The sequence below is a fragment of the Lissotriton vulgaris genome, chromosome 7 (genome assembly GCF_964263255.1).
Source record: "Lissotriton vulgaris chromosome 7, aLisVul1.2, whole genome shotgun sequence".
Taxonomy (NCBI): domain Eukaryota; kingdom Metazoa; phylum Chordata; class Amphibia; order Caudata; family Salamandridae; genus Lissotriton; species Lissotriton vulgaris.
Window position 1 is genome coordinate 674372600 of NC_141695.1, and position 25217 is coordinate 674397816.

Consider the following 25217-nt stretch of genomic DNA (forward strand, 5'->3'; position numbering starts at 1 on the left):
AGCCAAAAGCTACATCTTCTAAGTTATCTGCGAGTACCCTTACACAGGCATCTAAGAAGAAGGACACTGAAAAACACAATTTTCGTAGGCCTCAAAGCACTAGGCCACCCCCACAAGTAAAACCCAATCCTGCCCCCCCCCGTCTTCCACCACACGGAGATATAGCTGGCCAGCACAGTAACACCAACCAAAGGGTGGAGAGGCATCGAAGGTTTATCACCCCACGCGTTGATCTACCTGTAGAGGCAACACGCCACACAATAGTATTAACAGGTGTTGCTCCATTAAAACCTGGTAGTAAGAGTCGTATGGGGACCTACGCAACAAAGTGATCTTCTGGCTAAATAAAAACCGACCTTTACCCCCCTCCCCACCTACTGAAATACTATTTGTAAGGAGAGTGGATTGGGTGGGCCATGGTACTAAGGATCTTGAGGGATATTGCATTGTAATCTCGTTTAAGGACCCATGGGTGGTAGATACCATTCAAAGAGAAGCTAGGTTTGCTAGACAGGGGGACGTTCAAACACTGGGCCTATAGTATTTCTATCCTCATAGGCAAAGTCCCATTCAACCATATTCCAACTTTGGTCAACACCCAGCTAGAAGTTACCCCTTGGAAATAACACCCCTTGCCCAGCAACGCCCATTTCCATTTCTCTTCAACCACTTTGGTCCCCTTTCCGACCTTGAGGCTATAGATTGACATTATATAACACCCTGTTTGACTCCCCCTGCTGAAGTAGTTGGTCACGAGCCGACGAGGTGGAATAGGGAGACCCCACATTCAATTGATAATCTAGAAGCAGTCATGGGAGGCTTAGCCACAAGGGAGACTACTACACCAGCACCCAAAGACGATTCAGAGGTCACGATGAGTGGGGATTCTATGGATAACCTTAGGTTCATGGAGAACAGGAGGGTTAGAGGGAGCAACCAGGTACTTCCTGCAGTTTCAGCCCTGCCACCCCTCCCTGCGGCCTCTGTCCAAGATAATCTGAAAATCATATCCTGGAATATCGCAGGGATTAAGGCCCGTATGCTCTCTGAAGATTGGATGGAGTTTGTGTATACATTTGACATCATCCTACTCCAAGAAACTTGGGCACCTGAACCAGTCTTCAGGTTGGGCTATGTTAATTTCTTTAAACCTGCGATTAGAGGGGGCAAAGGGCGTGCTTCAGGTGGCTTATTGATATGGGTAAAGCAGTCATTGGGACTTCATCCCATAGAGCTACCTGTTCAGAGCCCGGATCTCCTTATAATTAAGTTGAGCAAGGCCAGCTATCGGGATCTGATTATGTTCAACATATATGCCAGAGGCCGCAGTCCCCCGTTGTTGAATGTTTTAGACCATAAGCTTGTTGAAATGGGTAGTGGGAATGTTACCCTCTTAGCAGGAGACTTAAATTGTACCATTGAGCCATTGTATGACATAGGGGACAGCTGGGGTTCGGCCGAGGACGCCGCTTGGGACATTCCTGATTTGATGGTCGATAAAACTGTTAAAGCGACCGAGGCGGCAGTGAACTGGATGGCTCTTTGCCTAAGTAGGGGACTCCGGGCTTGCAATGGCCGCACAAGATCGGATAAAGGAGCCAACTGTACCTTTGACAACGGTCTTAGGCGGAGCCGTATTGACTATGTTCTGTTAAAACTGGAATATTGGCCCCTATTAGTGGACATGGAAGTAATACCGCGCCCAGAAAGTGACCATAACCCCTTGTCGCTCTTACTGAAACTGCCAGGTATAAAGAGTCTGGTGGAGCCTACCACTTCACAGACAGGGGATGTTTTGATAACTAACGATAGGAGGAGGCTGAAATGGTCCAGGGTCGTGGAGGACGAAACCTTATGGGTCAATGTTAATACAGTGGTTAAAAATGTGTGTAATGAAATGTTAAAAATTGATCTGTTGGGGGGTAGTCCAGAATTGGCAAATAATGTTATTAATCTCCATATGAGCTGTTTCGACCATTTAAAGTCCCTACTTTCTCTCCCCTGTCGGAGTGCTCCCACCAAAGCCAACTCCCACCACCACCAGAAATGGTATAATAAAAAATGTAGGGAGGCCCATACAGATCTTATTAAAACTATCAAATCTTGTGATATGGGCGCAGTTAAAGCAGCTAGGTCACGTTACAGAAAAACCCAGTGGGAAGCAAAACAGGAGTGGGAGGACAGGTTCTGGTCGGATCTCTTGGATGCCTCCACTTCAAATAATCCGAAAAAGTTCTGGGATTTAGTCAAGTGGGGGAAGGACCCTGACTCGTGTACCCCGGCAAATCACGTACCTCCAGAAGAGTGGTTAACCTTTTATTCTGCCCAATTCAGCGTTGAAAATCCCAAACCCCTACCAATCCTGGGAAAGGCACCCCCGTTACACACTCACGGGGAGAAACTCATTTTTTCAGAATCAGAGGTCGAGCTCGCTCTAGGCTTGACCCTGCGAGGGAAAGCTCCCGGTATGGATCTCATCCCAGCGGATCTGTTTAAATCAAATCCCGCCTTGTGGCTTCCCTATATAACCATGATTGCCAACTCATTAGCCAAAGGAGCCAGTATTCCAAAATCATGGAAGGGAGCCGAGATAATACCAATATTTAAAAAAGGCGACAGGTCCAAGCCAGGTAATTACCGCCCGATCAGTCTCATTGATTCCATACAAAAAATCATCGCACGTATGGTCTTGGGACGGGTTCAGGGCTGGATTGAATCTGAGGACATATTATCTCCCATGCAGGCGGGCTTCAGATCGGGTATAAGCACCATCGACCAGGTGTTCAGACTTTGTCTGATCTACTGGAAAGTGGTCTTGCTCGGTGGCGGTACCATCTTCGCAGCATTCATTGATCTGAAGTCCGCCTTCGATCTTGTGCCAAGGGACAAACTGTGGGGAGTTATGAGAAACTTGGGTTTACCATCAGAACTACTTGACCTCATAATTAAATTCCATGAGGATAATTATGCGAGGGTGAGGTGGGGAGGCCAGGGACAAGTGACGGAAACATTTCCCGTAACTAGAGGTGTCCGTCAGGGGTGCGTCCTGGCACCAACACTCTTCCTCCTGTTCATTGGTCAAGTGGTGAATTTTTTTTCGGATACCCCCACTGATGCCCCAATGCTGGCTGGGACAAGATTCCCAATGCTCATCTTCGCCGATGACACCCTTCTCCTCTCCAGAACACGCAGCGGTCTACAGCGGGCGCTGGACCGCTTTGAGGAGTTCTGTGCCATTAACAATCTTGCGGTGAACGTGGGCAAAACAAAGTTTATGGTTTTCTCGAGAAACCATCCTTTCCGGAGCTCCGTGAGCTTGAGTGGAGTCAACCTTGAGCAAGTTGAAACGATGACTTACCTGGGGGTTACCCTAGACAGCCGCTTGAGATGGAAAGATCAAGTTGGCGTACATCTTAAGTTAGCACGGCTAACTGGCTGTCTAATAAAGGAGCAAAAGAGATCCATCACTAAGCGGGTCACGCCAGCCCTCAAGATCTATGACGCCAAAATCAGCACTGCAATCTTATATGGCGCAGATCTTTGGGGCTACATGGACCTCTTAAATCTCTTTAAAACCCAATGCAAGTTCCTACGGAACCTGGCAGGTCTACCACAGTCGTCTCCATCTATTCCCCTCTGCTTGGATCTGGGGTGCCTTCCGATCAATGAGATGGCCAGATTCAGATTGGTGGCCCTGTGGAGGCGAATATGGACCTCCCCTGACCTGTCCTTATTTGCAAAAGAACTAGCAGAAGTCAGGTCAATTGGTGGCTCTGGAAAAATCCCATGGCTCCAAGCTGTAAAAAATATCCTGGTAGATATGGGTTTAGAACAACTCTGGACAGCTCCCTCCACCAATGCCTTTCCCTCCAAACAAGAGTTTAAAGCGTTGTATTGGGCGTCTCTTCGTCACAAACGAGTTTCGATCTCCAGCCTTACCAGCCTCACGGGCAGGTTCCTTACTTTTAAGTTAGACCTGTCCCGTGAGCCCTACTGGGATGTCATTAATAAACCGCTGGACAAGAAACTCTACCGACAGTTCAGAGTAGGTGCTTTGCCATTGAACACCTTTGTGAATAAATGGTCCACTGGTGTCTCAGATCTTTGTAAAGGCTGCTCGGGGCAGAAGGAATCAGAGGGTCACTTTCTTTTTGCCTGCCCTAGCTACTTGGCGCCACGAAACAAATGGTTAAAACCACTGTTTCAGCATTTACCATTTAGAAAATCTGCAGAGGCCATTTGGGCGCTAAAGACTATTACCTCTGAGGTCTTCGTAGTGAGCCTAGCCAAATATCTGGGGTGGGCCTGGATCATTAGGTCAAAACATATGTCAAAGTTGTTAGAGCCCACCAATACTGCTTTATAAGGTGGCATACTCTGTCTACTGCATAAACATACGATTGTACTGATCGCACTTCTTGCACTTTATGTATGAAATGGTGTTCCATTGATTGTCATGGTTTGCTATGTAATTGTTAACCTTTATGTTCTTATCAGGTTTCTTATTTAAGAGGTTTAATACTCTTTTTAAACTTCCTTAAAATCAACCTACTTAAGTTTATTATCGTATGGTTTACTTGGCTTACTTTATTTGTATGTAGTCTTTGTCTACTAATGTATTGTTTTTTTATACTCGAACCCAGTTGTTGTTGTAGTGAGATTTTAATTAACAGCAAATACATCTGCATATGTTTTTCCCTTGTAAAAAGTTTTCCAAGATTTTATAAATGTACCACAATGTGTCTTTTATGATTTATCAAATCGAAATAAAGACTTGAAACCTGAACCTGCTTCAGATGTGCCGAACTGAAGGTGACTTAGGAATTTAGATATTACCTTCAATACAGCCTTATCTGTCAATACATCTATGTATTCGTTTACATATACTTTTAAGTCACTGTGCAAAAAAACTCTGCGGTGGGTAAAAGATGGCAGTAAGTGCTGTACCAAACTGCACAAATAAAAATAATAAATACGTTGGTATTTCTCTTTAGCGCTCCAAGTGTATTCTGATAACAGAAGTTATTACAATTTCTTTGGGACAATATGTCTTTGCAAAACAATCTCTTTTCCGAAAATGTTCGTGAAGTCCAAGGCAACAAATCAATACCTAAAATGGTCTTAACAGATCTAAGGAAAGTAGCATTCTAGCATGTAATAATAAACACCTACGGTGATCTGGTGTGCACTTTGGGTCAGACTCTGGCTCCTTTTTTGTCTCAGGATGTCCTAAAAGGAGAAGGAGAGAAAATGTCACATTGAAAAAAACTTGTTGATTGCATGCCAAAGAATGACATCCATTTCTATGGAGTAAACTATGGCACCTTTAAAAAGAAAACTTCACATTTAAGCATTTACACAAGCATTTTAAAGTCACCGCCCATCCATCAGTATCCTTCTGAGCCAAACTACCATTTGTTTTTTTACCTTGTATGTTTGCAGCACGTCATATGTATAACAGAGAGATAGCCAAGCGGGTGTTGTAAACTAACAAAAGTTAATAGTATTGGACTCACCAGGAAGGTACACGTTTCCCAACTGGTTGGTATCCTGATGCATTAGCCATAGAAATGCTCAGAAAAGTGACAGTTTATGACAAATACAGCAAGGAGGCTGTGCAGAATTTCCTGGTCAAAGTCTTAACGTACAAAGGCAGATGGATCCAAAGGCTGCCATACACATCTCTGCAATTGCTACATTCCACTTAGAAAACCAATTATGCTAACGTTGCTCTAGTGGAACAAGCGAGAAGTTTGAATGAGGACGAACTCATCCAATGGCAAGAGCTCTGGATATAAACAGGAATATCCACATGACAATAATATTATTTACCATTTTTATTAACTGGGGTAAAACCACAATAGAGGGCGAAAAGAAACCGAGAATACAACTTCCATAAAGTAGTCATGCTTTACAAATGCATACAATGTCAGAACCAGACAGCATACTTATGTGAGGCGAGCGTTTCTGTGAGTGTATACCCGGAGCAGACACTAGCGCCCCCAGACCTACCAGCAGAAACGAAGGGGCCCCATTAAGTCGGTCTCCAACTTCAGTGAGACTGTTTGATTTCTGCCGATGCACCTTATAGGTCCTCGCAAAATGGCGGTCACCTAGAGGCTTCGGCAGCAACTGTCCGACGTGGGCGCCCTTCAGTGCGGGGACTGACGCCTTCCCCCCACCCCTCCACAACCCTGTGGGGCCCGATGCCTTCTGCCCTACAAAGCGGTGATTGAGCCCGATAATTGCTGAGCGCCACAGGCGGGCAGGAAGGTTCACGCTCACCTCAGCGCAGCAAGAAGTGCCAGCTGCACTGTTCATGCCATTAACAGCTGTGCAGCAGGTAGGGCCAGCTGCATCTTTTAGGCCTTTTACAGCTGCGCAGCAAGTAGTGCCAGCTGCATCGTTTAGGCCTTTTACAGCTGCGCAGCAAGTAGTGCCAGCTGCACCTATTAGGTCTTTTAAAGCTGCGCAGCAAGTAGTGCCAGCTGCACTGTTTAGGCCTTTTCCAGCTGCGCAGCAAGTAGTGCCAGTTGCCCCGTTATTCCTTTTAGAGCTGTGCTGAAAGTAGTGCCAGCTGCACCATTTAGGCCACTTTATCCATGGGGACAGTTCTGACTGAGTTAGGACTCTCGCTGCATTGGCAGAAACTTTGACATTATGGTTTCAGGGCATTTGAGTCCCCCTCTGAGATATCCAGTTGGCCAGGGAGACTGCAAGGTTTGTACAGAGCAAGGCATTTTTACGTATATGTGGTGCTAGGAAATGCTTTTCATGTTGTATGATTTACGCACCCTGTTCTGAGTACCTCTAAAGGTGGCCTTATGATGACAAGGTTGTCGTGCATATTTTGATTTTGCTAGTCAGATTTTGTTCCACCCTATGCTCTTTGCCCCTAATGTTAGTGATTCTCAGGAGATTAGGGTCCAATAATAGTCTGTTGAGATTTTGGGCGTACAATGCAGTTGGTGCCGAAAGTGCCTCTGTTACAGGCTGATGCTAAGTACAGTGATCTCCAGTGGTCACTGGGTGTTCGTTATGATCTGTTTTACTTTGACTAATTTGTGCTTTGTGATGGTTCTGACATTGGTCCAGTTGGTCCTATCATATGTAAACATTTCCCTTGTAAATATTATCTAGTGCAAGTTGGCTTCATGTATACCTAGATGAAGGGCCCAACAAATACCCATCTCACTTCCCGGACGGCACATTAGTTCAGATTTCCTCACAAGACGTCTGGAATATGTGCCCCCTTTTTGTCCTTATACTTCTCTTCACCACCGCTTTCCTAGTAACACCCTTCTTATATCCCCCGCACTCCTTCTCCTCATTTTCCCAACATGGCCACCACTCGAGTTAAGGTTGGAATTAACTGCTACAAAATCATTTATACTCCCGGCCAGACTAAAGCTTCAGTAAAACGATTGAAGCATAACACTATTGAACGTTTCCCTGATTCCCTTTTTGTTGATCAATTTTACAATAGTCGTTTTGGGAGGCTCAAAAACGATTTCATTTTCTTCACTCACGACACCCCCTCTTAGTCCACCAGCTTATATAATTCCCTTAACGTCACCTCCTCCTCCTCCTCTATCCCTTATGGGAAACAACTAAAAATGTCCCCCTCTGTGTATTTCAACGGCTCCCTCACCATCTAAATCTATAACAACGGTACTGTCATGATCCAAGGCAAAGACACCTGTCTTTCTCTCTTTGACCACCTCTTCCCCTCCCTACTCCCCTCCTCTGCGACCGGGTTTTCCCCTGACTCTCCATCTAGCTCTACCCATTACTCCCTTTCTCCTCCCCTGACCCCCCTACACTCCAATAGGCCTCACCCTCGGGAGGCACAGGTCGGCCCTCTTCCCTCCTTCTCCTCTGTGCCCTCCTCTCCCTTTCCTCCCACTTCACAGTATGCCCCCCCTTCATCACTTCAGCCTTACCACTAGCTAATACGCTCCTCGTCCAATCTGCACCGTCCCGGTACTCCAATCTCATCTCCTCCCCCCTATTCCTACCTGCTACTCCCTTTTTTAGTCCACCTCTCCTCCAACCTTCTCCCCGGTTAACTTTCCTTATGCTCCCCTCATTCCTCCCTCTCCCCCTCTTCTCTACCCCCTCCTCCCCTCGCTTCTTACCCCGATTTCTCCACAATCCCATTGCATCTCTCTCCTTCCCCCCACTCCTCCAGCAATGCTGTGCTACCCCCTTTACCTCCTTGGTAACCCTTTACATCTCCCTCCATCGGGCCCAGCAGAACCATATCCTTTCTTCAACTTCCCCTTCTCCTAACCCCCCTCTCCAACCACCTCCCCTCTTTTCCTCCCAAACCTCCTACATTCCTATCAAACCTCACAGTCCTCCCCTCTCCTTCCACCCCACTGCCTTGATCCGCACCCATCTCCCCTAAATATGTCCTTAATTCCTTTCCTTCGTGCAACGCCAACAAAGACAACTCCCCCTTCACCTCTGATACACCAACCCCCGCTCTCAACCTCCACCTTTCCCCACCTATGAACCCTATACCCCAACTCTCCTCCTGTCCCAACACCTCTCCCTGCCTTCCACCACCAATTTCACTCCCTCCTGTTGCCATCGAGACACCCAACCTTCCGTGCTCTGCCCTACTCTCTCTTGAAAATAAGCTAGGCTCTCTTATCACCTCCATCTCCCAGCTTGTAGCTACCATTTCACTTTTAAGCTCCAAGATTTCCACTTTCCCATTCACCTCAACTCTTTTGGAAAACTCTCACCTTCCCACAAGATGCACCTCGCCCCCTCACCCCATCATAGCCAAGCATAACCTGTCCTCTGCAAACATTGTTCACTCACACAAGCCCTTGAACGCCACCCTTCTTCAACTTGCATCTCCGAGTAACCCAACTATCTACACTATTCCGACCATCTCTTCTGTCAGAACCAAACATCCACCTAAACCCTCCCGTGCACCCCGTATAGGTACAATATCCCTATCACCCTCCTTAGCCCAAGTGCCCCGTCACCAAACCAGTCTCGACAGAACTGCGCTATCTGCTCCACAACTGCAGATGTGCAATAAAACACAAACTCGAAATCTCTGATACCATCACCCTTCACAATATTGACATGCTCTTCCTAACAGAGACCTGGTTCAACGATACCTCTCACTCTATGTTTGATCTCCTATTACCCACAGGCTATTCTATTTTTAGGAATGACAGAACTGTCAAAGTTGGGGGAGGTGTTGCAGTCATCTTTAGAAACTCCCTTCAACTTAAGGCTTCTCCTATCAGCGCCTTCCGCACTTTTGAATGCCTATCTCTTGAGCTTCAACTACACCACCGCTCACCCCTCAGATTCCATTCCATTTACCGCCCACCTGGCAGCGGCCCTTCGTTTATGGAGGAACTCACTGACTTCTTCAGCGACCAATACTCCCAAAGTGACAATCAGACCTTTGTGGGTGACTTCAATCTCCACTGGGGCTCTCCGCAAGACTCTTCCGCAAATTTGCTGGCCACCTTCCTCTCTACAAACGATCTTATCCAACACTGCACAGAATCAACAAACTCTAAGGGCTAAATCCTGGACCTTGTTATTTCTAAAGCAGGCATGATTTCTATCGCTACCCCTATTCACGTGGGCTGGTCTGACCACCTCCTCATCTCATTCTCTCTTCACCTAGCACACTCTATAACTCTTGGCCAACCTAAGAGAGCTACCTCCTGGTTCCGTGACACTAAAAATATTGACACCGTTTCCCTCTGTGAATCAGCTTTGCTGTCACTTCCAAGGCTAGACCCGAACCTAGATGTTGACGATCTCACCTCCCAATGCCTCTCAGTCCTTGCAGTCTAAATCAATAATGTCGCTCCTCTCCAAAGTAAAAAGAAAAGGCCCATTCCCTCAGCACCTTGGCTCAACAAATCCCTCTATGAAGAAAGGAAGCACCTAAGACTCCTGGAGAAACAATGGAGGCAAGCGCCCTCCACCGATAATTTGGCCACACTTTGTTCAGCAAGATACAAGTACCACACGCACATCTTCCTTGGGAAAGCATCACACTTCAGAACCCTCCTTGACTCAGCCAAAAATAGACCCAAAAAACTATTTGATCTCATCAAGAATACTAACTGCTCTCCCCCAACCTCCAAGTTGGAGGATTCTACAAAGAAAGCAGTGGATTTCGCTGTATTCTTTGACGAAAAAGTAAAATCACTCGTGGATCAGGTCGCTCATCCTACCCCTCCAGAGGAGCGTAAATCACTAGCCATTTGTCAGAACTTCGACTCCATCTCTGAAGATGTCCTCCTCAAGTGCATCCTCGAAACAAAGCCCTCCAACCATTCTCTTGACCCCATCCCTGGTACCATTGCCACTGACTTCTATACCCATTCTCTTCCCTATTGGACCACTCTGGTCAACCTCTCCCTCTGTCAAGGCTCCATTCCTATTCCCTTCAAAACTGGGCAGGTCACCCCTATGCTTTAAAATCCCACTGCTGATGCGAATGACCTCCACAACTTTTGCCCCATCACTAACCTACCCTTTCTTGCGAAGATCACAGAAAGATTTGTTGCGAAACAACTCTCTCGTCATATCTACGACAATGATCTTATTGACAATTTTCAGTCCGGCTTCATCCAAAACTGAGGCACTGAAACAGCCCTGCTGCAAGTGATTGATGACGCGCTGCGGATACTTGATTTGGGAGGGTCTTGTCTTCTAATTCTCCTTGACCTTTTTGCAGCCTTTGAAACGGTCAATCACAACACCCTCCTCAACACTCTTCAACAGAGAATGGGCATGGAGGGCACTGTGCTTAAATGGTTTGCTTCCTTCCTCTTTGATAGATCCCAAATGATCAAAATAGCAGACATGCTTTCATCTCCTTTGGCGGTGGGTCAAGGTGTTCCTCAAGGCTCTATACTTGCACCCACATTGTTCAATCTCTATTTGGAACCACTGGGAAATCTCCTAAGTAAATCCGGGATCCACTATCATCTCTACACAGACGACACTCAAATCTACCTCAAGATTGCCTCCACTCACGATCTCTCCGTCCTAAGCTCTACTCTGGACTCCATTCAAAACTGGATGTCAACACATCAACTGATTCTGAATCCCTCCAAAACTGAATTCCTCCTCCTCTCCTCCTCACTTTCTCCTCCCCCGGTTCAATCATGGATGGACCAGATGAATCTACTGAAAAATAAACCCATCATTGTCGCCAGCGCAAAATCCCTTGGTGTCATACTCAACACAAAACTCAATCTACTCTCCCACATTAATTCAACGGCAAAGTCTGCCCGATACCAACCGCGCCTTCTTTGGGGGATTTGTCGCTTCTTCCCGGAGCATGACCTTAAAACCCTGGTCCAATAGCTGGTTCTCTCTAGAATGGACTACTGCAATTCTCTTCTTACTGGCCTCCCCAAAGCCCACCTGTCCCCCCTTAAGTCTGTTCTCTATTCAGCAGCTCGTTTCATTTATGGGGCCAAAAGAAGCGACCACATCACACCCATGTTATCCATCAAGGGATCGGTATTTGCTATGGAATCCTATGGGCTTCAAGGCCCATAGGAATCAATGGCAAATACAGATTCGGTAATTACCGAATCGGTAATTACCGATTCTTACTGATTCGGTATTTTTACTGAATATTTTACCTACATAGCAATTACCGAATAGTAAATACCAAATCTGTAAAATTCGGTATTTACCATTCGGTAATTTGCTATTACCTGCATCTGGGCCTGAGTCTTTTCACGTAGTGAGTGCGTGTGTCTATACTTGTGAGTAGCGATTTAGAGAAACAGCTGTTCTCGTGTAAACATGGGCCGAGACATTAGATATAGTGAAGCACCTAGTGTTCACATTTGTAGCAATACCTGATTTTCAGGCCTACAGTGCTGTTACATGTTTCCTACTATGTTTATTGTGCACCTTATTGTAGAAAAAGTTGAGACGGTTTCCCTCATGAAGGCACAAAACGCCGAAATGCGCGTCATGTTCGACCACCAGCCTTTGAAATTATTTGTCAACAAAGGAACTTCCTCGCCTAGTTTTATATTTGAGTGTTTGTATAGCACTGTAATCTAGTTTCTGTGATATTTATATATTTTGTGTATGTGTTATGTACACAAGTGGTTGTGAATTGTAAATAATGAATTATATGTATGCAAAAATAATCACTAAAAATATCAAAAAAGCAAAAAAAGAATAAGAAATAATTAAATAATAACAAATATATACAGTGAATAACCACAAGAATAAAATATAAGTTTGTACCAAAAGGAATTGAATCGAGTCATATGTACATATTTATCCAATATGCACTGTTAATACACAAAATTAGGCCCGTTGTTTTTGTAGTAATTAAATAATATAGATCTTGTATTTAGCGTGTTTCTTTACCCCAATTAAACAGACTTTGTGTGAGACAGCAAGGTGGCATTTGGGCTTCAGGGCCCCCATTGTGACCAGGGCGCTCGTTTTCCCAGCCGGAAACATGCCAGGAGGTGCGCTTGCTGAGTGGAGGTCCAAGGTGGAGGGGTCCATCATCGCGCTCATACGGCACCTGGCAATCCTGCAGCGCAGGATACATGCGGATCGCGCCCGGACAAAGCTGTGCTTCTCCTATCCCCTTTCTCCTGCTCCCCCTCAGGCACTGTCATGTTATTATTACACTGCTTGCATTTTTGGTGGTGATATATGCGCATTATGGGTAAGCGCAAACCTACAACACCCCCCCTGCCTCCAGCCACAGGTTCTACCCTGTTCGGTTTCTAAAAGCAGACAGTAGAGGTCATCTCAATGGAGATTATGCTGGCAGAACACCGCATGTCACTTTCTTCTCCTCCCAGTGTGGCTACCAGCCCAGCACCAGCCCCTGTCAGTGCCCAAAACTGTGGTGCCTGTGGTGATCTGAGTGCCTCGCCCATGTTGCCAAGCCCAGGAGCAGTTGAGGTAGTGACTGTTGATGCTTCCCCGTTGATACAGACACCAGGAGGGGCGCCTATAATCCAACCTAATGGCATAGCAGCCAGGGGCCTGTCAGGCAAAAGGAAGAAAGCATCTACTGGATCGAAACCAAAGAGGCCCTGTGTATCCAATCTTACCCATGAGTCTGTCAAGGGGCCAGATGCGGTGGACATACTCCTGGAGAAAATAACTAGCTTCACCTGCGACCTTAAGGTCTTTATTTTAAGAAAAGCTGATCCCGTTTATGCCTGCCTGGGGGCAATTGAAACCAAATTAAGATGCTTAGCCCCTCACTTAGGTGCCAAACAATCTATTAGGGTGCCGCCACTGGAGGCGGATAAAGGGGCAGGGGCAGTAAATAACCATAATTCCCCTGGGATTAGCGCTTCACCTGCTACGGTCATTCGTCGTAATCTGCTCCCGCTCCAGCAACTCCTGCACCTTAACTTGCATCAGAGGGCACGCACATACAAGTACCTCCCGGCAACCCCACATCAAGGAAGCTCCTGTCTATAAAAACGCATCCTGATGTGATTCGCCACCAACAGCCTGCCCATATGTAATCATCCTAGCTGACGCCCCATGGTTGTGCCGTGAAGCCAAGGAATCTACGGTAGAACTAATCAGCAAGACGGCACACTAGGTACATGGAAATGTTAGATTTAGAGACAACATTTTCCCAGAGATTTTTATGCCAAGGAGAGTGGAAATTGGGAGATGCGCCAATAATTAAATGGAGATTGCATTGTTGTTACTTTTAGGAAACCTAGGGTTGCTAGGGATCTCATTCAGGCCTCCAGGGAAGGGCATATCGATTGTGGTAAAGTCAAGATACTACCCTGGAATCTTTTTATAGAGGCCTGGCTATAAGCCCCTCTGAGAGAGAGAGAGACCTACCCTATCCAAATCTGTGCAGCCACCCTTATTTAGCATACTGGTGCAAAATCGGTTCTCTCTTCTGGGTAATGCCAGATAATGATTGACTGACTCTCAGTATTGTGACTGAGAGCTGACCTGTTGAGGAATCCGGGAGAAATGAGTCCTCACCAAAACATGGTCCTAGCTCTTTGCATGAACTGCTTGTTAATGGGGGCAGCTTGTGGACAACTCCCCTAAACTCCCTCTGGAAAGGTACAAGGGAAATCCTGCGATGCCAGTTATATGTGCCCACATCACCCAGGTTCTTTTTTGGAACATTGCGGAGTTGGCCAGCAAAATAAACAGCAAGGGGTTGTTTAACTTTATTTTCAGGTAGAACTGGGTCTGGACTAAGGGCTTGGATCAAAGTAACCCCAGATTACAGAATTCATGTAATCCCCGCCGCCTGTATTTTACTACAAGCACTCCTTTATGCGTAGTCTTATCATATAAATATTGCTTTTATGAGTTTGTATAATGGTTTCCTTCAGCATGACAATTTAACAAATTGTGATATGGAATAAGATTGTATTTTGAAGCTGGAAGTCGTGCTTATTAGCACACAATCTATGATATCATTTTAGGTCAGAATTTTAATGGCAAATTAGGGATGACAAAGTTGGAAGGTGAGCAATATCCAGGCATTTGCATCGGTCCAGATCATGATCCTTGCAAAGAGACTGGGAGTTCTCACACTGCTGCACTTGATCAAAATATGCGATCTGGTTAATGTAGATGAGGCGAGTGACCCTAATTACCCAGATAAATTCACCTTTGAGAGGGATGAATATTCTTTCATCATTGATAATGTTTTTGTCACATGAAAATTGTTGGCCAAGGTGGAGGATGCATCAATGGTTCCCAGCATTTATGGTGACCATAGTCCCCTATGCTTACACCTTTGTTTCCTAAAGATGGTGGGGGGAAGTCAAGAGTGTGGCTTCGGAGTAATTAACAACTAAGTCCCAGGGTCTGCACCTGGCGTGGAGAAATACGGACAAGAACACCCTTTTGGCTAACTTGTGTTCACTGAATCTGCCCCTGGTGTTTAACTGCCTTAGTTAATCAGCAGCATACAGTGAGGGATAGTTCATTTGTCCTGCGGAATTTGGTGGCAATGGGCTGGTATTGAAGCCCAGCAAACTGGGGTCCCCTGAAACCAAGTGGTTTGACCAGTCCTTCAGGAAGGCATTGCCATTACTCTACAAGGCCCTAAATGAGTCACCCAGGGATTTACATAAAATACAGAGGGGTAGATTTACATGCCCCCTGTGACACTTTTGCGCCACCATTGCGTCACTTTTTCGACGCATTGGCGGCGTAAACAATGCGGCCAACTTACAAAATGATGCATCTAGGGAGATGCGTCACATTGTAAAGCTCTGCGTCACTGTTAGATCTGGGGGTCTCTAGTTGGCAGAGGTAGGTACCAATGTCCAAATAGGGACCCTTGCTTCTAGTCAGGGTAAGGAGGATACATTCTTTAGATAACCCCTGCTCACCCTCTTGGTAGCTTGGCAACATGTTGCCCAGACCATGGAGTTCTTGATTTTGGAGTTAGTCATGAATGCTAGGAATAACGACCATACATAGCCAAGGAGAGGCATAAATGTGCAAGTTCAGTCGGCTGCATCTTCAATTTGGCCAAAAGTATTGGGAAAAAATCTGTAGCCTTTATTTGAAGTCTACAAGAGGAAGTGCTTCCCGATCCTTACTTCTGGTGCAGGAATTTGGGGATATACAAACACCAGCCCCCTTCAAGTGGAACAAAATAGGGTGCTCAGGTGACTCTTTGGTGTCCCACCTGCATGCTTCACTTTCATAGTTCACCAAGAGCTTGGGATGGAGTATGCTGAGGATACTATCAAGCTGGCTCCCTTTCTTCTATGGTGTTCCATCTGGGTTAATTCCCATATCATGTTAAAGAAATAAATTATTAATGATTACCTCACGTGCGAGAGAGGCATCAAAAAATCCCCTGGTTTGCTTATATTCAAACCAACTTGACAAACCTGTGTAGGCCGTCCCTCTTATTTACGGAAAACCGATATTGTGTGGGTTGAAACTGCCTTTAAAGCTAGGATGAGAACTAAGGGACCACGTTCAATTACAAAAAATGGTCCGTCAGCGATTATGTGCAAGTCAGTCTTTCCCCTTCCCTGGAGCCTTACCTTGAATGGATTTGATAACTCATGGGATAGCCAAGATCGTGGTTATGATGACAAATGTCTTAAGAAAGCAGAAGCAAGGGCCAAAACAACTGGATAGGAAGCCGACTCTAACTGCTTACCAAGAGAACACAAAGAAAAGAACAGAAATAAGGAAGCTAGTTCCATCTCAAGATATAAAGTATTTAGCAACCACATTTTTTATGTACTTCGAAAAAACTGGCATATATTGGATTCTAAACACTATGGTATTGTATCACGTAAAACCAGAATGGCTTACCGTAGGGGTACCACTATTAAAAAAAAGTTTGTGCCCTAGTTACGTGAAGGAGAACGTGAAGGACAACGTGGACTATGTTTGTCCCAGAACATGAATTCTAGGTGAACCAAGTGGCTTCTACACGTGTGGCATATGCTCCATCTGCCACTTAGGGCGTAACAAGACCACGAAATTCTGCTATAATACTATGACTGGGCATATTATCAGCTCATTCATATATTGCAACACCACATACATGGTTTATGTCATAGGGTGTGCATGTGGTAAGATCTACATAGGTAGCAGTGACAGGTGTCTGAAGATTCGCATACAAGAAAATGTGATAGCCATTAAACATCATGATGAAACATATCCGTTAGCAACCCATATTCAACAGGATTATCCCACTAAAACATAGATTTGGTTCCAAGCCATTGAACAGATCATGATCAATGAAAGGGGTGGCGATAGGCATTTGGGGCTGAGGCAGATTGAAGTGAGGTGGATTTGCAGTCTTAGGGCAGTATCAATGGGGTTTCATACTAATGAGTTTTATTACTTTCTATGTGTTCCTATATTTATGGGGCATGTGTAACATCTGAATCGGGAAATACAATACGTATAAATTGTACAAATAAAGTATAATATGGTATACATTCCTTTGCCAGTCATTAGATCAAATTCTCATTTTTTATGTTAATCTCCTAAAACTGATAATTTCCTATCTCTACATTGGATGCATTTTAATGTGGTTGCTGTCTTTCTATGCCTTTCTGCAACGCTGCTCTACCCTGACTACATATAAGAGTTTCTCATCTGGACCTTTTGTGTCTATTATCCTTCTTTTTTAACGCTCCTTTTTGACATTTGAAGTGGCATTAATCAACATACCACACCTTCCATCTAAAGGAAACAGAAATGCTATAAACTGCTGTGTCATTGTGTCACTCTTCCTTTAGCAACTGGGTACGAAGAGAGTTTTCGTACTGGATCTACCATATCGTAGGTCTTTACGTTTTCCACTATGAAGTTTGAACTACATTAAGAAGTGATATTTAATAATAAATTGTAGTATCCATTGAATAAGCATGTTCTATTCATTGGGCTATATACAAACCATGTTTAACATCAGTATAGTGCTCGTTTTCGAATTTCTTAATTTTATAAGATGGCGGTTGCATATTCCAGCTCAACTCATTTTAAGATTTCGGCTGGGTTCGTCATTATGATTTTTGCTTACATCATTCGCTCGAAGATGCCTGTTTTGGTATTGTCCTGATCTCGAATTAGGCCCTGATTACAATGTCGGAAGGACTGGAGTCCATCCGACATAGTCTGGGAACTGTGGTCGGTCTCAACCCGGCAAGTATGATGCGACTGGTCGGTCTCATTCCTATTCTTTTTTAATAGGAGCATGCATTCCGACCGCAATGCATGCTCTCATTATGAAGAGCTGAGGTGCACTTCATCCCTGCACCAGGTTCAGGGATCAGGGATCAACCAGGAGGAACCATAGGTGCCATGGTGGCCTTGCACCCATGGCGGCCCTGCTGGGGGCCCCCAAATTGGGATTCCCACTGTCTTTGTGTCAGAAAGGCTGGCACAGAAAGGCTGTAGGAATCTGCTACCGTAATCCCTCAGGCGGTAAGAGCTGGCCAAGGGATTACTGGAGGCATTCCGAATAGCAGACGGGCTGGGCTCTCTGAGCCTGTTGGAGGCCATTCAGAAATCTGGTTTGGATTCTTTTCCGACCGACCCCATCAAAATGGGTTGGTCTGAACGGAATCCGAACAGCTAATTACAATGCCTTAGAAACGGCTCCGACCGAGGGTCACATCGTAATCGGGCCTTAGCAGTTATGCTCTGCCTAATGTGGCCTTCACCTTTCTTTCCTTTTCAATAATTAACAGTAACATAAAGAGCGGCAATTGACTTCGCAGTAGTTGTGATAACTGATTGCTTATTTGTGAAACATTTAAAGATGGCGACTGTTTCACGCACACTAGCCACATATGTTGTCATGACAATCATAGGTATTGCCAATTTGCAGGTATTGAAACTCCCAGGGTTGAGAGCGAGAGTTTTTTGGTTCTCCATTTTTGCCACACTAAGCCATTAGTGAGATACGATGATCACTGGCAAACCTTGGGAGGTGTGGGATTAGTTTTATCGGCACGGGCACCTGTAATAATTGCTTGTTAGGTTCCACGTGCATTGTCGATAACTTGTCCAGAATGGTATTGTTAAAAGCGTTTACGATGGCTAATAGATTTCCGTGTGAGCACGCACAATAAAGTTCGCTGGTCAGTCACGAGGGCCGCTATTCTACGTAGTGTGCCCCACCCTTTCCTTGAGATTATTGGTCTTGTGAATCACAAACCACGGCGCTTTTTGGGGCATATTATCAAGGGATTTATCTCTGCTTTTTTGGCTTTAAAAGCCAAGAAAGCAGAGATAAAATTATCTTCCTATCAGCAACAGGGTGCTAACACGCAAATTTGCATATTAGCACCCTTTTTCTCTACGCTTCCCCTTGCATCTCTAATGAGATGCAAAGGGGGCGTTCCAGAGAAAAATAATAGGAGAAATGTTGTTAAGCGACATTTTTCCTATTATCAAGGATATCGCTAACCCTGTTAGTGATAAAAAAAGCAGCGCTAACCACGGTTAGCGCTGCTTTTTTTACACCTGGTATTTTCCTGACTTAGCCATGATATCCTATGGAAGGTGGATATCATGGCTAAGTTTGTGAGCCCCTTTCATCAAGCTAACGCCAAACTTCGAGAGATTATCGGTGGTTTTCCAGCGATAATCTCTCACTTGGCAGTTAGCGCGAGGATTTTTATCACTTCTGAGATAAGCGTTGCTAATAGCAAGGTATCTCAGTGATAAAAATCCACGCTACCCGGCGATAATTATCCTAGCGCTAAGTGCGCTTAGCGATAATTATCGCTGGGGCTTGATAATATGGCCCTTTGTTCCTTTGGACAAATATGTCTAGAATGATGTTCAAGGCTTTAATCATGCCCGATTCACTTTTATGTGCGTTCCAAATGACCACTCGTGTCGAATTGAATTTTCGATATTAATGGAAGTCTTGAATTGACTTCCACGTTGTAGGAACAACATGGCAACACTGTTTCTTTCACAGGGATTATTGTAATGATGTTGGAACTTCGTCTGGTTGTCGCTGCATTTTAGAGCGCTTTAACTAATTTGCCGATTTTGTAATGGAACATGCACACTTAAATGTTGAGATGTCTTCTATATAAGTAGTTTTGTGCCTGCTAGCTCCGATACAAGTGTGCACACAATTATAAGACCAACAGTACCTCGAATTGTAGTGGCTGTCATTTTCACATTCCACTCAAATGCCTTTATTGCTCTGATAATACAGGGAGCTCTTTGTTGGGCTACCTTATTCGAATATCACAACGTGCGCTTGTGAGTTTGTACAAAAGCGTGCATGCGCATCTTAGAACTTAAAAATTCCTCTTTGATAATAAGTATGGCTTGGCAGTTAGGCTACTCTATTCATTTTACCATGTCTTCCTATTGCCGTTTAATCATTCAGTAGCCGCACCTGAGAGCCTTATACAAGCGTAAATATGCATTTGAGAATCTTGAATATAATTTGATACAATATACAGTATGCTGTAGCTTGGCTCTTTCTTCATTCCGTTATGTCCTCACAATGCTAGCGTATTTACTGACATTTTATACTCCACCATTATCACTGAAAGAAGAGACACCACAATAGGTGTAATTTGTATACACTTTTCAGAAAGGTTATTATGACACCAATGAATACAGCTTTTTCACAGGCAACCCCTAAAATTCTGTTATTTATTATTAAAAAAAAATAAAAAATTGTAGAACTTAGAGGGGGTGGCAAAAATATGCAACAGTGAACTCCTTCACTCAGATGTTTGGTGGAGTAGGGCTAAATATTTCCAGTTTTTGTACACTGTCTTTCGTGACTAAAGTATGAGTCTTACGGCCATCATAGTATACAGAGGAAACTAACATATTAGTTGTAATATGTAAAGTCAAAACTTGGTCTCATCTATGATAAGTAACAAATGGATAGGGATCGCTAATCAGTAGTAGATCCCCTCACACTACAATTTATGGTTGACTCACAATCAAGATTAACTTCTCACCTAAATTGAAAGTAGTTGGTAAACAGGTTCAAAGAAATTGCACGGTGCACAGCAATTGCCACTTAATATAATCGGGACTGAATTGGGGTTCAGTCTTAATTAGTCACGTTAACCTTTAATGATGTATAAGAATAAAGAAGGAAATACCTCTGTACTATATGTATTATGTTCCCCTATAATGTTATGTGCAAAAACGTTAAAAAAAATTTGTAAAGTGGTTCCAAATTTGTATATATTCTAATTTCTAATTTAAAACACTTATAGAGCGCAGCATACACCTTGCGGTTTCTTGGCGCTGAAGGTTCAGTGGCTGAGGGGAAGGAAGACCGGGGAGGAAATTTAGGCGGGGAAAGCCTGGCTAAATAGGAAGGTTTTCAAGTCTCCCCGGAAGGAAAGGTACTGAGTTGCGGAGCGGAGGTTATCAGGGAGAGAGTTCCAGAAGGAAGGGGCCAGAGTAGAGAAATTGGATCCACCCCACTTTTTGCGCGAGAAACGGGGGGTCAGGAGAAGGGACTTGGAGGAGGACCGGAGATTTCTTGCGGGGACGTAGGGTTTGATAAGTGAAGTGATGAAAGCAGGGGCGGTGCCCTGACGGGCCTGGAAAACCATGCACCCAATTTTAAAGAGGGAACGTTGTTTCACAGGGAGCCAGTGGAGTTTCTTCAGGAGGGGGGTGGAGTGGTGATAACGTGGGAGGCCATATATATTGCCTGTATTTTGTAGGCCTGAAGTCTCAGTTTGAGACGAAACACCTTGGACACACCGAGGAAGATTGTTTTATCAAAAAGAGAAGACTATGCATAAAGCAAACTCAGTAAAAAAATCCAGCTGAAGTGTGTGCATTGTGTTACTGAGACATGACTCAAAAAAATAACGGTATTTAACGGATTTGTGATTTATTTTACGCAAATTAGTGGGTGCGGAATCATTTGGTCTGTCAAAACTCATGGGATAGGCTACTGCTTGACAAAACAATGAAGACTGTCAATGGTCTATAAAACTAATATGGACGAAGAGAATGTCGCAGAATCTGTGTCTACCTATAAGGTGTATACAACAAAGAGGAAATGAATCCCATCAGCCCACCCATATGGCAGAGCATCATCATCTGGGATACCTTCAAAGATGGTCCGGCTAAGGAGCCACACACCTGTTGGTATTGTGTGTTTCTCCAAACCAAAGGAACCACCAGTGATAGATCATACCAAAAGAGAAATATGTCCGTAATGGTGTGGGATATCGAATGCAGTGAGAAAACTAAGTGAGAAAAAATCAAAAGTGAAAAATGTAAAATTGGCTACCATGACATAAGGGCAACTTTATTAGGGAAACATCATAGTGTCAATATTAAAATGAGTGTACAACAGTTTGAAATTATAACTGTCTGCTAAAGATGGTACTTGGTCAACATGTTTCAGCCATTGTAGGAAAAAATGAACCTACCCGGCTTTCGTCAGGACATTTGGAACACTACTGCAATTTAACCCCTTTAGCGCGTCGAACATTCCGCCCCAGTGCGGACGTTCGATCGCGCTAACGGGATTCGGACGTCCAACGGTCGTGAGCAGCACCAGCGAGGTAGCGCGCGCGACGACCGTTGGACGTTCGAAGCACGGAAGGGGTTAAGCAAATGATAAGCTTCTGTGAATAAAGAAATAACACATAACGTTGATACCAAACATCCTACCGTACGCTGGGTTTTCCATACGGGGGATGTCTGTTTCATAAAGGATTCTTTCCTAAAAAAAGGGGGGGGATACACAAATACATAAAGACAACAAATAGGTAGAACACAGACACACATCTCTGTTTATTTGTGGCACATATTGCATTATTGCCTAGTGGTCATTTTTCACAGTGATAAAAATTGTTTATGTTTCATTTTTACTCACCCAAATATTCTTGGGAGAAAGCCTCGCCTCACCTGGCCACTGCTCAGGGATGGAGGCCAAGCACTATTTGTGAAATAAAAATAATAATGGATGTCTGATTAGGTCAAAATCCATAATAATGTTTCAATAGAATATCAGCTAAAAACCTAGGCATTGTTTCTGAGCTTCTATGAGGCAACACCCAATAAGGCTGCCATGTGACAAAGACAAGAATGATAATATTTTCCAAAAGTACCAGTATATCACTTTAAATGCAGTGAACTGGACTCTTCAAACCAGGTAGATGCTCCTGGTTAATTTAATAAATGAGTGGAAGACAGCATCAGAATTAAGCTCAGCATCTCCATCGTGGTCCAGCACTAACAGAACTCTGCTTGATCTGAAGTAAAGAAAAGAAGAAAAAGACGCTTCGCTGCGAGGGTTGATGGAGTATCGCTGAAAGAGGCTTCCTCACCTGTCCGTCGGTACCCCTAGTCTGAACCCGAGCCTAGGGGGAGGTACCGACCTGGAGCAGGGGTGAAGTTAAAATAAGCCGCACTGGTTAATGGTGCAGCAATGCCCCGAGCGGACTGAGATGAAAACTGCAGTCATAGCCAATGAGAGTGACCTCCTGGATCAAAAGTAAAATTAACCAATGGTAGCAAAGCCGCACATGTACAGGGTCTACTTCCGTTTCTCTGATCGGACTATATCGGAACTAGCCGTCATGGCCAATAAAGAATTCCTTTCTGAATCAGGAACAAAGGTTCACCAATTTAGTAATATGCCGCATGAGTGCAATATTAGCCTTACCACGATGTTATTAGGTTGCACATACGTAGCGGACCACAGAGAGCGCTGCGACTAAGCTCAGGTCAGGAGAGCGCATGCGCATCCCAAAAGCAGTGCCCAGAAATACTACACAGAAAAAGATTTAGCCAAACGCCGAAATCTGCCTGCGCATGATTGGCGTCATACTGAGCGATACAGACAGCTGCTATTGCGGACCTGAAAGGGCACTGCAGAATGGTATGAACGCGCCTGCGCACATCCAAGGTGTGCTAGAAAACGCGGTGTATTGAAAAGTTTAAAAAGGTTTTTGAAAGGTTTTTAAAGGTTTTTATAATGTACCCATACTGCAACTCTGCGCCAGCGTGACTGGAACATGAATTTAACATAAATTGAATTTAAATTTAGATTCAATCACCGCCCGGCACAGCTCTGAGCCCACGTAGAGCATAAAAGTAAAACACGCACAGAATCATACATACAGGCACCAATTCGATACGGAGGCAGCGGGCACTTATAACCCTAGAGCGCCGCTGGTGCAGTAACATACACAAACAGCATGCTCCAATGTTCTATGCATTAAAGTGATGCAAAAACAATTTTTACACCGTCAGTGCAGTAGCAGACACAAGCGGTGCACTGCTAGTAGGCTACCAGATCTTGATCACACAGATACTGCAATCGCACACAGCATTGCAAGGTGAGTTGTCAGGTTGCACTAATGTCACATAACTAGAATAACGCATATCTTATCGCAACCAAACACAAATGATTATTTGGCAGGGATATGGCCACATCCTCCTGGTCTGTTGTAAAAGATTCGCAAACCAGCAAATCAGTATATGTCCAAAAAATGAATATTAAAGAGTCTCATATCACAAAAAGGAATACAAAGAGTCAGGAAAGGGCCCCAGCATACCCAAAGGCTAGATGACATAACGACCATTCTTATGCCTAGGAATAGTGCAGAGAGTAGACTGGACGTGGAATGGGTGTGAGGGCTAAGCCACATTAACTGTCGTTGGTAGTATGGCATAAGCCAGATAAAATAATATATAATGACATATCCAAATCTGTAAGTCCAGTCACAAGAAAGTGTATGTTTACATAGTCACCCACGGAATGTCGTCATTAAGACCTTCTGTATCACTCCTCAACCTGAAAATCCACTTCTGCTCTTTAAGAAAAAGGTACCTAGTCACATCCCTCTCATGTTGAGGCACAAAAGGCTGCTCTAAAACTGTCCACCTAATTTCTTCAGCTCTATGTTTCATCTGTAAGAAATGATTTGTCAGTCGGGTGGCTTGTTTATTGCACCGAATGGTGCTTTTGTGCTCATTTATTCTCACTTTGACTTTTCTTGTAGTCATACCTACATAGCGTAGGGAGCAAGGGCATGTAATGAGATAAATAACTTTTTCGCTATTGCAGTTAGTGTGGTTCTTGAGGAGCCAAGGTCTATTGGTCCCAATGATAATAGTCAAAGTCTTTTTTGTCTGTGGACAAGCGGTACATGAACCGCAAGGATAGTGTCCTTGTACAGCAGGCAGATGCCACAAAGTATTAGTGGATTCTTTCCTTTCTTGTCTGGGTCTGATATGAACCAGACTGTCTCTTAGGCTTGTTCCTCTCTTGAATGAGAATAATGTTTGATCCTGCAATATTCAGGATCTTCCAGTTTTTTCGCACAGTTTTCTGTACTCTGTTTGATAAGGTACTGAAAGTGGTGACGAAGGTCAATCTGTCCAAGGGTGGTTTTTGAAAAGGTGTGTCCTCAACCAAAGCAACCCATTTTACCATCAGGTGTTGCTGTGGAAACGCTATATTGACGACATTTTGGTCATTTGGCTTTGGGAACAACAATCAATTTTGGACTTCCAACTCTGGCTGAATAGCAAGAACCCATATTTGAGATTTGCTCCAGGTCGGTACCTCCCCCTCGGCTCGGGTTCAGTCTAGGAGTACCGACGGACAGGTTTCAGCGATGCTCCATCAACCCTCGCAGCGAAGCGTCTTTTTCTTCTTTTCTTTACTTCAGATCAAGCAGAGTTCTGTTAGTGCTGGACCACGATGGAGATGCTGAGCT

The 25217-nt window shown here is 44.5% G+C and overlaps 1 protein-coding gene across 3 annotated transcripts in view; it reads right to left on the reverse strand.

Annotated features, from left to right (window-relative positions):
* The window catches only part of TRIM25 (tripartite motif containing 25), a 461778-nt gene that overhangs the window by 110679 nt on the left and 325882 nt on the right, over positions 1 to 25217 (reverse strand). For all 3 annotated transcript variants that reach the window (XM_086930876.1, XM_086930874.1, XM_086930875.1), the window contains one exon: positions 5173 to 5229. In XM_086930876.1, the coding sequence (XP_086787002.1) occupies positions 5173 to 5229 (57 nt within the window). The remainder of the gene's footprint in view (positions 1 to 5172; positions 5230 to 25217) is intronic.